The sequence below is a fragment of the Silurus aristotelis genome, assembly GCF_946808225.1.
Source record: "Silurus aristotelis genome assembly, chromosome: 14".
NCBI lineage: Eukaryota > Metazoa > Chordata > Actinopteri > Siluriformes > Siluridae > Silurus > Silurus aristotelis.
Window position 1 is genome coordinate 2,418,935 of NC_139587.1, and position 11,006 is coordinate 2,429,940.

The 11,006-nt window shown below is 43.3% G+C and overlaps 1 protein-coding gene across 2 annotated transcripts; it reads right to left on the minus strand.

Moving 5' to 3' along the window:
- Positions 1-2,149: 2,149 nt before the first annotated feature.
- pcdh18b (protocadherin 18b) lies at positions 2,150-8,781 on the minus strand. Of its 2 annotated transcripts, none has more exons than XM_083559774.1 (4): positions 5,682-8,781; positions 5,172-5,260; positions 4,651-4,811; positions 2,150-3,432 (listed from the first exon to the last, which is right to left on the minus strand). In XM_083559774.1, the coding sequence occupies exons 1-4, from the start codon at positions 8,175-8,177 to the stop codon at positions 2,702-2,704; spliced, it is 3,477 nt and encodes a 1,158-aa protein (XP_083415900.1). In that variant the 5' UTR covers positions 8,178-8,781; the 3' UTR covers positions 2,150-2,701. The 2 variants fall into 2 exon arrangements, with proteins under 2 accessions (XP_083415900.1, XP_083415901.1); XM_083559775.1 differs by having other exon boundaries at positions 5,172-5,227; positions 5,682-8,749.
- Positions 8,782-11,006: the final 2,225 nt, after the last annotated feature.

Here is an 11,006-nt window from a genome sequence, read left to right on the forward strand (position 1 = left end):
GATGTTTTACTAGATTTTTATGGAGATTCTTTCAGGCACAATGCAATGGTATTAGTAAAGTAGAGTCAGGTGCTGATGTACTGTAGGTGAGAAGGTGACGAGGCCTGGAGCACAGTAAGACTTCATCCCAAAGGTGTTCAATAGGGTTATAGAGCTCTATAGCAGGAGATCTTCCACTCCAACCCATATAAAGCATGTCTTCATGGAGGTGGCTTTGTTTACAGGGCAGTGGTGGATGAAGTACATAAAGCATGTAGTTGAGTAAAAGTAAAATGTGACTCCAGTAAAAGTAAAAAGTGTTCCTTTAACCTTTCACTTGAGTAAAAGTACAAAAGTCTCCGCCTTCAAATGAACTTAAGTATCAAAGTAGTGATTTATTATAACTCTAATGTTCCTATTATAATTTTTTATCACAAGACTCTTTACTTAATCAACTCAGTTTATGTGAAAAGACTCGAATGTGACTCTCAGCACACTGATCTATTAATAGAATGATATTAAAGACTCAAACACTGATTGATTTCTAATAAATTATCATGAGCCCAGAACCTTTTCAACTACTTCAGAAGAATCACGTAAATGAGGCCACAGGTGTTGTGGAAAGTTCGAGTCTGGAGATCCTTCCATCATTAATTCCTATCAAAATGTTCTGCTTGCTGTTGAACTGAGGCTGAACTGTATGTTTGTGATAAGTAGATACGACGAAGCGCCAATGGCAGTTCTAGCTTTAATAACACCCTGGTTAAACCACGCTATGACCCAACATTTGATAAGCTGCTCTCTGCTTCAGCTACCGTCACTGGATGAGTAAGAACATAATTTCTGAGCAGTCCACAAATATGGAGACATTTCTGACATGTATAAATATCACCCTAAATGCATTTATTACACAATTAAATACACACCATTGTGGACAATTTATTAAACTCTCAGAACCAATAACTCCTTAGCTAATGGTAGCCGTGATACATACGACATCTATATCCTTATAATATATATCTTTTAAATGAGCCTTTTTAGCAGCACTGGAGATTCTCCTTACTGACCTCAGTACAATCACATAAAACCTTTATGACATCACCTCAATTAAATGGAACCAAATCAATAAGTGCTGTTTAACTACAATCCAACCGGACCAGTTACAGTAGGGTGGAACTGTTTTGTTGTTACACAACATACTATAAATGATAATGTTATGCAGCTAAAAGAAATGTTGCTCTATGTGTAAAAGCACAGCAGGAAACAGTATAACGTAAGTGATATACAGATATACTGTGATGTACAGTTATTAACCTGTTTCATTAAATGCATTAGTCTTTGCTATCCTCGTAACAAGATGAGCGATAGAGCAGCATACACACCTTTATCTTTTGCACATTTCACTCAGTCTCAATTTCCTATTTTTTTCTGAATTGGGCTCCTGAGGGTTTTGACCTCTTTTGTCATCTATAATTTTAATTTGCGTTCAGATCTCATTACTGACATGACGTCAGCTCTAGTTTAGCTCAATAACTCTGGTATTACTGTGTAGCTATGCTCAGATCATTAAAGATGAGAAACATAATGTGAGCATGAATTTATATGCTTAAAAGTAAAAAACTGGATCATAACTGTAATGCTAGCTGGAAGGCTCTGTGGGGGGAGAAAAACGTTTTTTTTAACAGTGTTATTGCGTGCTATGGCCTCTAGGGGACTCAGATCTAACACAATGTAGATGTGAAATCAACGCTGTTATATAGAGAAAAGAATCTAAAATATCATATTTTTTTTCTTGTACATATAGAAATATGTTTCTCTGGTGTTTATCTCTCATTACACAGTTTCCATTATTTGCGTGAGGTATTTTTTTTTTCTCTCTTTATGAGTCACTTCTCAATAATGGCCAGAAGGGGGCGATAAGAGAGAAGGTGAAGATAAGAGATGGCTGTAAATGCAGCAGGGGACATATATATATATATATATATATATATATATATATATATATATATATATATATATATATATATATATATATATATATATATATATATATATATAATTGCTGTTTGTGTGTTTAGTATACCGGACTAGCTTATAACTATATGCACACACACACACACACACACACACACATGCAAATCATCCATGATGAGGACATTAATACACCATAACAGGTCCACTTTGTTTTTATTTAAACATAAACCAAGCTTGACACAATACATCAAGAATAAACCATTATAAATACGAAACCCTGACATGCTTCCCTCCCCATAACACAATAATCTCATTATAATTATATTATATATGTAACAATAACATAAAAATGTGTGGGGTTTTTTCATAAATAGGACTATTTACATCGGCATGTCAGCCTTGATTATTTTCTCAACATGCGTTCAAAATATAAAAATAAAAATCTAATTGATAGGTTTATGTACATGGCGTTTTTTTTTTTTTATAAATATAAAGACTACAAACTGTATTTTTAAAATACAAAGATAAATACACGCACATTGTGTACACTGTGTCCCAAAAAAAAAACAAAAAAAAACAAGGAAATCCATACATCATTCGGATATTTAGCATTCACAAAACACGTGACGTCAGAAATGCAATTTTAAGCAAAATTGCAGGTCTCTGATTATGCTTATTTTTTTGTTTGTTTGCTTTAAAATACCACTTACGCGCATTGCGTGTTTAATTTGTTTAACAGTATCTGTTTCTAGCTTTGTCGCACATCCTGGAGAAGTTTGTTAATCTCTGCGACAAGCTCGCTGGCATCCATGATCTCGCTACGGCTCTCGCAACGCTTGCCATGGAGCACCGACTCCAGCTCGTCCTCTTCGTGATTCTCCGGAATCTCCTCCATCGCTGGCAGCCATTTTGAACAGGAAGCTGACATGGATAGAGGAGCGGCGAGAGGTGGAGCCGCCACTGAGGTAGCCATGTGACTGGCGGGCGCGTGGCCATGACCCGGGTTCTGGAAATGTGTGTTGGCGGCCCAGGCTGCCACGCCGTGCTGAAACGCCGAGGCAGCGTTCGCTTTACCTGGCAGGTGCCCCTTTCTCCTTTCAAGTGACCCCGCCCCCACAGGCACTCGCTCAGTCTCATTAGTCTCAGTGTAGGCATCCAGTGATGTGGGAAGGAGCCTTTGGAAAACGCTGTTCATCTCCGAAAGCAGCGACGTGGTCCCGCAAATGTCTTCTCCATTCTCTGCTTCGGCTTCTTGTCCTTCCTCTTCCTCGCTCTCTTTACCGAAAGTTGAGAAGCTTTTCTTCCTCAGGGTGGACTCTCCTGATTGGGTGGCTTCAGGGGCAGGAGCCTGCTGAGGATCCTCACCAGGAATGTAAAGGTTGCTCCGGTAATCGGCTGTGGCCTGTGAGGACAGCGGGGGCATCCAGCACTGATCAGAATGGCCCAGGACACGACACTCTTCCGTGCACAGCCTCATCGCTAAAAAGGAAAAAAACAAACAACTGCTTGTTAACTGCTTTGTTAAACTGATCAAGAGTCCTTTGATGAAAAGTATGTCGCTTTTAAACATGGTCGCCTTTGTGTCAGGCTAGTCTTTTCTTTTTCTTTTTCTTTTTTTTTTGCGAGATGAAATGATTCAGATAATAGCTAATGCGCCGTGTTTTCCCCACCGCCTCTGAACTCCATTTAATTCTCTGAGTGCACTTACTAGCACAAAACGCGTAAAAACCTGGAACACCAAATTAATTCAGCCGCCTCTTAACCATTCAAATAAGTCTGTTTACAGCCGAACAATGGAATAAAAGCTCTCCTGTTCCCCCTGTCTCTCTCTCTCTCTCTCTCTCTCTCTCTCTCTCTCTCTCTCTCCCATCTCTATCTTGCTCACTTTCCTCACCATCCCTTCTAAAGAATATATCATTCAAATCAAATACGCCAAATTATAACCTTCATTAAACATGCACGCTGTTGCTCCGTCACGTCCCAGGGACTTCATTATGGGCCCATTAGCTTTGAAAGGGCCATTTATAATACATCTTAGAGCTAATAAAAACAAAATCTGGTGCATTTGCTAAACCTCGGCGAGGCATTGATTTGGGGCCCACTCACATGAAAGGAGAGAAGCAAAGATTAAACTAGGTAGACTTTTTTTTTTGGGGGGGGGGGGGGGGGTTGAATGAAGCTCGGGTTTTTTTAAAGGTGTAAAACTCATTCTGGAACTCGATGTAACCTGCTAATGAGGCTACGTCCTGAACCAGGTACCTGTTTTGCATGGAAAAACCCTGTTATCAATGAAAGACTCAGAACCATCAGAAGATGTTTCTGTATTATAATTTAAAGAGCAAAGTTTGAATCCCAATGACTCTACAACCACCCGTGTAATTGACCATGATGGTAGAGAGGGGAGGGGTGGAACGGAGAGACCTACTCTGTACTGTAAATCAGAGCTAGCCAATCTGGGCCCTCTGTGTAAATCATCTCTATGAAATAAGGCAGTAGGGATCTCCTCTGAGTGTGTACAGCTTTTGGGTAACATGAGCAGCATATCAAAACTATGCTCAGCTTCACAAGACCAATTTTTGTGGACATATCTGTCTTTAATGCCATGTGAAGTGAAAAATATTTCTTTTGCTATTAAATGGCTTCAAATAAAAAATGGGACAGATCTTCAAAATAGTGGAAAACCATCTTCTTGTTTACCTGGGTGTGGACGGTGCTGTCCATCAGGAGTGAAGACCTCCCCAAATCCCTCTCCCAGCAATGGAGACTCTCGTCCCATTTCACAATCGCTGTCTCCAGCTTCACTGTCTCCTCGGCCACTGTCCTTCAGACTAAACTTGTCCATCTCGTTCAGCGCGTACCTGAGTATGAAAAAAGTTGGATTCGTGCTGATTGCTTGCTCTGTAAGGATCTGGTTCAAGCGAATGACGCATGCGAGTCATTATTACAGAAAAACTCATTACGTTATGTAATGCAAGGCTATGGACTTTCAGTTACACTTTTCAGTCTCCATTAGACAAAACAATAAAGCAGGTGAGTGCATATGCAAACAAAATTGTGCTTTTGGTTTTTTTTGTTCTTTTTGTTTTCTTTTAAACAAGATGGAGGCCGGAGTTTATAGTTGAACACTTTGACATCCCCAGGTTCTCTGAGCTCTCTAATACCCAGCCTGAACCTGGGGAGACTTTCTAATTATGACGGGCTGAAAGACGATTGGTTACCTGTAGCTCCGAGTGTATTTGTTGCCACGGAAACTCGGTCTGGGTTGGTACTGGCCCTGATGAAGTATGGACAGAAGCTGTGAAACTTGCTATAGCCGAACAGGAAAAACAAAACAAAGGGGGGAAGGGCAAATAAAAAAAAAAAAACAGACATGGAAACGAAAAAAATGAGTAATGGTGGACCAGACAGCAATGCAACACACAGCAGGGAGGTTTATGGTATGGGAACGAGGGATCATGCATTATGGATGGGTTAATGGATGGGACGAAAGGAAAATTCTCTTTGCACATACTTAAAAAAAAAGTGTATGATGGTATAATCATTGCAACGAAAATGATAAGGTTTCAAAACATATAACAGTTCAAAAGCAAAGTACATAAATTGTTAATTTCACATTTTTTTTAGAACATAAGTCAGAAATACATTAGTATTATGTGTGGTTGGTTATTTTGTATTTTTGTTATTTATTACACACAAAGACACACAACATACACATCCAAAGTTCTTACCTCCACAGGTGGTGTGGCATGAGCAAGTTCCAAAGCAAAATTCTCTGGCACGTGATTGGAGGAGATGGTGACCAGGCTGTTAAGTGATTGGCGGCTGTGGTGGCTGTGCCTGCTGTCCGGAGCCGGAGAACCTGAAGGTGAGCGTGGATGTGCCCTTACAGGCAGTGTTCCATTCACAGTGGGCACCAGCGTGATATCCCCCTTGTGGATCTGCCTGGCCGGTTTCTTCGGGTGGTTCTGGTAGGTGGACTCTGCCACACGGCAGTTGTACGAGTGTCGTGGGTCCTTCTGGTCCCGAGAGCAGCGTGTGGCAAACAATACCATGACGAGCAGAAGGACACCACAGATAGCACCCAGGGAGATGATGATGATCATGGAGAGGTCAAGTGAGGACTGGCTGCCAGAATCCGAAGGTATGAATTGACTCTCAGGGTGGTCACGTAACAGGACATGAAGAACTGCACGAGTGGAAAGGCGTGTCGAGGCGCCGCGGTCCTGAACCAACACAGCCAGGTCAATACTGTCACGTCCCAACAAATCCACACTTCCGTTGGTCCTGAGCTCACACCTTCTTGGTTCCATTAAGAACAACCCTTCTTCATTTCCACCCACAATGGAGCATGTCACTTCTCCGTTGGCACCAGCATCCCGATCGCTCGTCTTGATGACTGTCACCAAGTGTCCAGGTTCGGCCTGCCTCCAGAGTGGCACATCAGCTGTGTGGTTGCTGAGGGCTGGTGCCAGAATAATTGGCGCATTGTCATTCTCATCTAGAACAGTCAAAATGACAGTGGCATTGGCGCTTAGTGATGTTCCACTTCCACCATCCTGTGCTTGAACCGTGAAGGCCAAACGGCCCACTTCCTCACGATCGAAGCTCCTCAAAGCATACACGGCACCATTGGATGGGTCGATTGTTACGTAGGTGGAGATGGAACTTCCCTGAACCATGCTTTCCAAGATAGAGTAGGTCACCTGACCATTGGTGCCCAGATCTGGATCAGTGGCTGAAACTGAGGTGAGATATGCACCAGGTGAGTTGTTTTCAGACTTGAAGATCTCATAGCGGCTCTTCTCAAAGCGTGGTGGGTTGTCATTCTCATCCTGCACTTGCACGGTAAAATGTTTGATGGTAGAGAGGCTAGGAGAACCTTTGTCTTCTGCGATCACTGTCAGGCTGTACTCAGAACGCTTCTCACGGTCTAGAGACACATTGGTTAGGATCATGTAGTTGTTCTCATAGGTTTTCTGCAGCCGGAAGTGGCCGTGTCCGTGCAATTTGCATGTCACTTCTCCATTCAGACCAGAGTCACTGTCATCCACACGCACCAATGCGATGAAGGTGTCCACTGGTGCTGCCTCTGAGATGTAGGCCACCTCCTCCTTCCCCTGTGTCATCAGGTTGATATTAATTTTAGGCTTATTGTCGTTAACATCCACCACTTTAACGATGATCTTGCAGTGGCCCGGAATGGAGTTAGGCCCCATATCCTGAGCCTGGACATCCAGCTCATAGGATGAAGTAGTCTCATAGTCTACCTTCTTTATTAACGTGATTTGTCCATTCTCTGGATCAATTTTAAATGTCTCAAGAATCTTGAGGGACACATGGCTGCTAAAGGAGTAGATGATCTTGCCATTGGTGCCTTCATCTGGATCTGTGGCGTTCAAATCCACCAGCAGGGTTCCAGGAATAGAGTTTTCCGGAAGGCTGACGGCATAGGCCTGCTGGTCAAACACTGGGCTGTTGTCGTTGGAATCCAGAACGTTGATTTTGAGAAGTGTGGACCCAGAGCGTGGCGGTGAACCCGAATCTGCTGCACTGAGGACCAGTTGGAAGTTCGATTGGGTCTCTCTGTCCAGCTCTCGCACAACAACCAGGTCAGCATAACGGGCACCATCGGTACGGGTGCGGACATCGATGCGGAAGAAACCATTTCGCTCCAGGGAGTAGGCGTGCAATGCGTTGTCGCCCACATCTGGGTCAGAAGCTGCATCAAGGGGCAGGCGGGTTCCAACTGCTGCACTCTCGGAGATCTCAACAGGCACAACTGAACGGGAGAACCGGGGTGGGTGGTCGTTAACATCCAAGACTTCGACCTGGACACGGAAGAGCTGCAGGTGTTCAGCGGGCAAAGTGACCACATCGAACTCGAGTGTGCAGTTCGGATGGCTGCCGCACAGCGCCTCTCGGTCGATGCGCGAGCCCACGCTGATCTCACCGTCGTCCTCGCGCACGGCGATCAGCGGCGCGCTGCCGCCCGCGTGCATGGCGCGGAAGCGTGGCGACACCGAGCTGGGAAGGCGAGCCAGCGGCGCCGCCGCGTCCTCCCGTAACCTTCCGATTACCGTGCCCGCTCGCTGCTCCTCCAGAACTTTGTACTTCAGGGTCTTGCCCGGTGGATCGCGCGTTACCGCCGTCACCAAAGACGCGAGATGCAAAAGCGCAAGGAGGGTCAGCGCAGCGGCTCGAGCTCGGGTCTTCAACTGGTCCATCTTCAAAAAGGAGAGAGAAAGAAAGAAAAAAAGAAAGAAAAAAACGACCAAAAAGTCGTAATTCCGACAGAGATGCTGTGGAGCAGTGTCGTTAGGTTCCTCTTAACACCGGGAGCATGTTAAAATCCTTGCGTAAAGTCCTCGCGCAGCCGTGCGGCATCGATCAGATCAACTCTGATCCGGGAGCAAACCAATAAATAAATAAATAAATAAATACATATATAAATAAAAGTTGACTAAAAAATAAACATGAAGTCCAGGTTTTTTTTTTTTTTCTTCCTTCCTTCCCTCCTCACCCGCTTTAACTATTCCTCAGAGAAGACATCAGGAGGCAGCGACGCAGCGCTGCAACCCCGAAAGCGCGCACTGCACACGGACACTTTCTTCCAGAGTGAAACACTGTGCGTCTGTGTGTGTGTGTGTGTGTGTGTGTGTGTCTGTGGGAGGCGCCTTGGAGAGAGAGAGAGAGACAGAGAGAGAGAGAGAGACAGAGAGAGGCAGAGAGAGCGAGAGAGAGAGTGTGTGTGTGTGTGTGTGTGCGCGCGCTCTTACGCGCCCTCTCGCCGTCTGCGACTCTGGCGCTCAGACTGCAGCTCTGAAAAGCACATACAAAAGCGCGCAAACACACTCACACTAAAACACCCCACCCCTCACTCACACTCACTCACACACACACACACACACACACACACACACACACCCTTAGCCTCCCCCCACCATAAGGGAAAAGAAAGAAAAGTGTGCCATAACAATAAAGCTAGGCTGTAACAGTGCCATGATTAGATGCCTATCATGTTCCATAAAAAACTTTATTTTCAAATAAAATGCAACAATTTCCATTTTTCTTAGCAATGCACATGTTTTTTTGTTGTTGTTGTTGTTTCCTGCGAAACCCGAAGCGGCTTGTTTATAGTTTTAGGTCGTAAATGGACTTTATGAGCTTGGTGACAATGAGGCCTTGAGTTAAGTCGAGCTGCCGCATTAAACACACACATTACTGGTGCGTTCACTTTTACAGTGTGTTTTATAGATTGTTATAAATGTTCACGAATGATGAGCTAACCGGAGAGTATACACACACACACACACACACACACACACACACACACACACACACAAACACTTTGTCATTCTATGAGCGTAGAGAATCAGTGATGAAAAGGATTCATCCGAAACCCCCAGCACTTAATGAATGCTCTTCCTTGCAAGGGTCATGCTGCCGAGCATCTGCTGAGCCCGAGCTCTCCGAATTCTGCACTTTTAATCATCTTGGGTCTTTTGTAACATTATTTTCCTACGGTTATACACAACTAATCTGACAAATCATTTACTGCCATCATTCAGAGTTTTATCTCTATGCACGAATACCAAGAGGAACCAATGAGAACGTATTTCATAAAAAAAAATAGATAATTAAATGCCAAAATCCATACAATTCTCGCGTGGGCTAAGTGTTTGTTCAAGCAGCTTTTCTTAGCCAGTCGAATATCCTGGATATGATTCCTCAAAAACTAAAGGTTTAATTGCAGCACGTGAAAGTTCAGAGAATTCAGCACAGACGTCAAATCAGAACTTCAAGCATCCATGTCTGAGGTGAACGTCTTGAAGTATCTGGGGTGTTTTCTCAGTGTTGAACATGTACATTTGGTGAAAAAAAACTTTGCATGATGATAAAGGATAGACGTAAGGAAACATATGATTCAGGCTGCGTTGCTATTTTGAGGAGGGGGGTTTGGGGGAAGGGAACGGAAGGGGGGGGGGGTGCATCAACACCATCTGGGGCAATGCAGGGCGATACAGCTTGGACCAAAAACCATCTGTATTTTAGCATCCAGACGTCTGACAGACATAAACATGTGACACGTTTTCAATAAAAAGCACTGTGATATGGATAAAAAAAAATAAAGACAAACTTCTGGACGTGTCATACAAACGCTCTTTTTCCTACAATTTAGATAGATAGATAGATAGATAGATAGATAGATAGATAGATAGATAGATAGATAGATAGATAGATAGATAGACAGACAGACAGACAGACAGACAGACAGACAGACAGATAGATAGAGTTAACAGTGTATTGTTATTTTATTTATTTATTTAACATAAGGTCACCATCCTTGGTTTTTCTATTAACTCGTTATTGTTAAAGCAAATTTTTACAGACGAAATTCATCGGATCGTTACAGGAAGTGCAATTCTGTTTCCTGTTCCCACGTCCTTGCACAGTCCACTGATTTTTTTTGCCAGGCAAATTGTATTCACCTTTAATCCGGCCACTCGTTTAGCATCTAGAATGAGTAAGTAAACGAGTACAAGCCAAATCCAGCATGCAGCCGATAAGCTGCTACATTCGTAAAAGTCATTGTGCTGAATCTGCAGCTTATTGGTACCAGTCGGGAGTCCACTCGATGGCACGGCTGCGGCTCTGCTAAAGAATTGTTGTTAATTGTTGTTATTGTTCTAATTGGATGGTTTTATTGTAGTTCAGCAGGAAGTAAACAGTACTAACTGCACCGCTATTCACAACACCACATGTACCACCACCAGCAACCATCAGCAGATGTTTAATCGCACTTAATAGTGTAGAAAGCAGCAAACATAGGAGAGTTCACAAATCAGCCCTTTGCACACGTCCAACTGTTTTCTCTTTTCTCTCCACAGATATCCTGTTTCTCACCCGGTACCGCAGTGTTTTAAAACCGAGACAGAGGTCAAATATGTGCTGCAAACCAACATGCGAACAAACATCCTTATTATGTCAAATTCATCAGTACAGAAGTTTTACAGTGAATATGATCAAAATTACAGCACAAGTTTTACCCATAA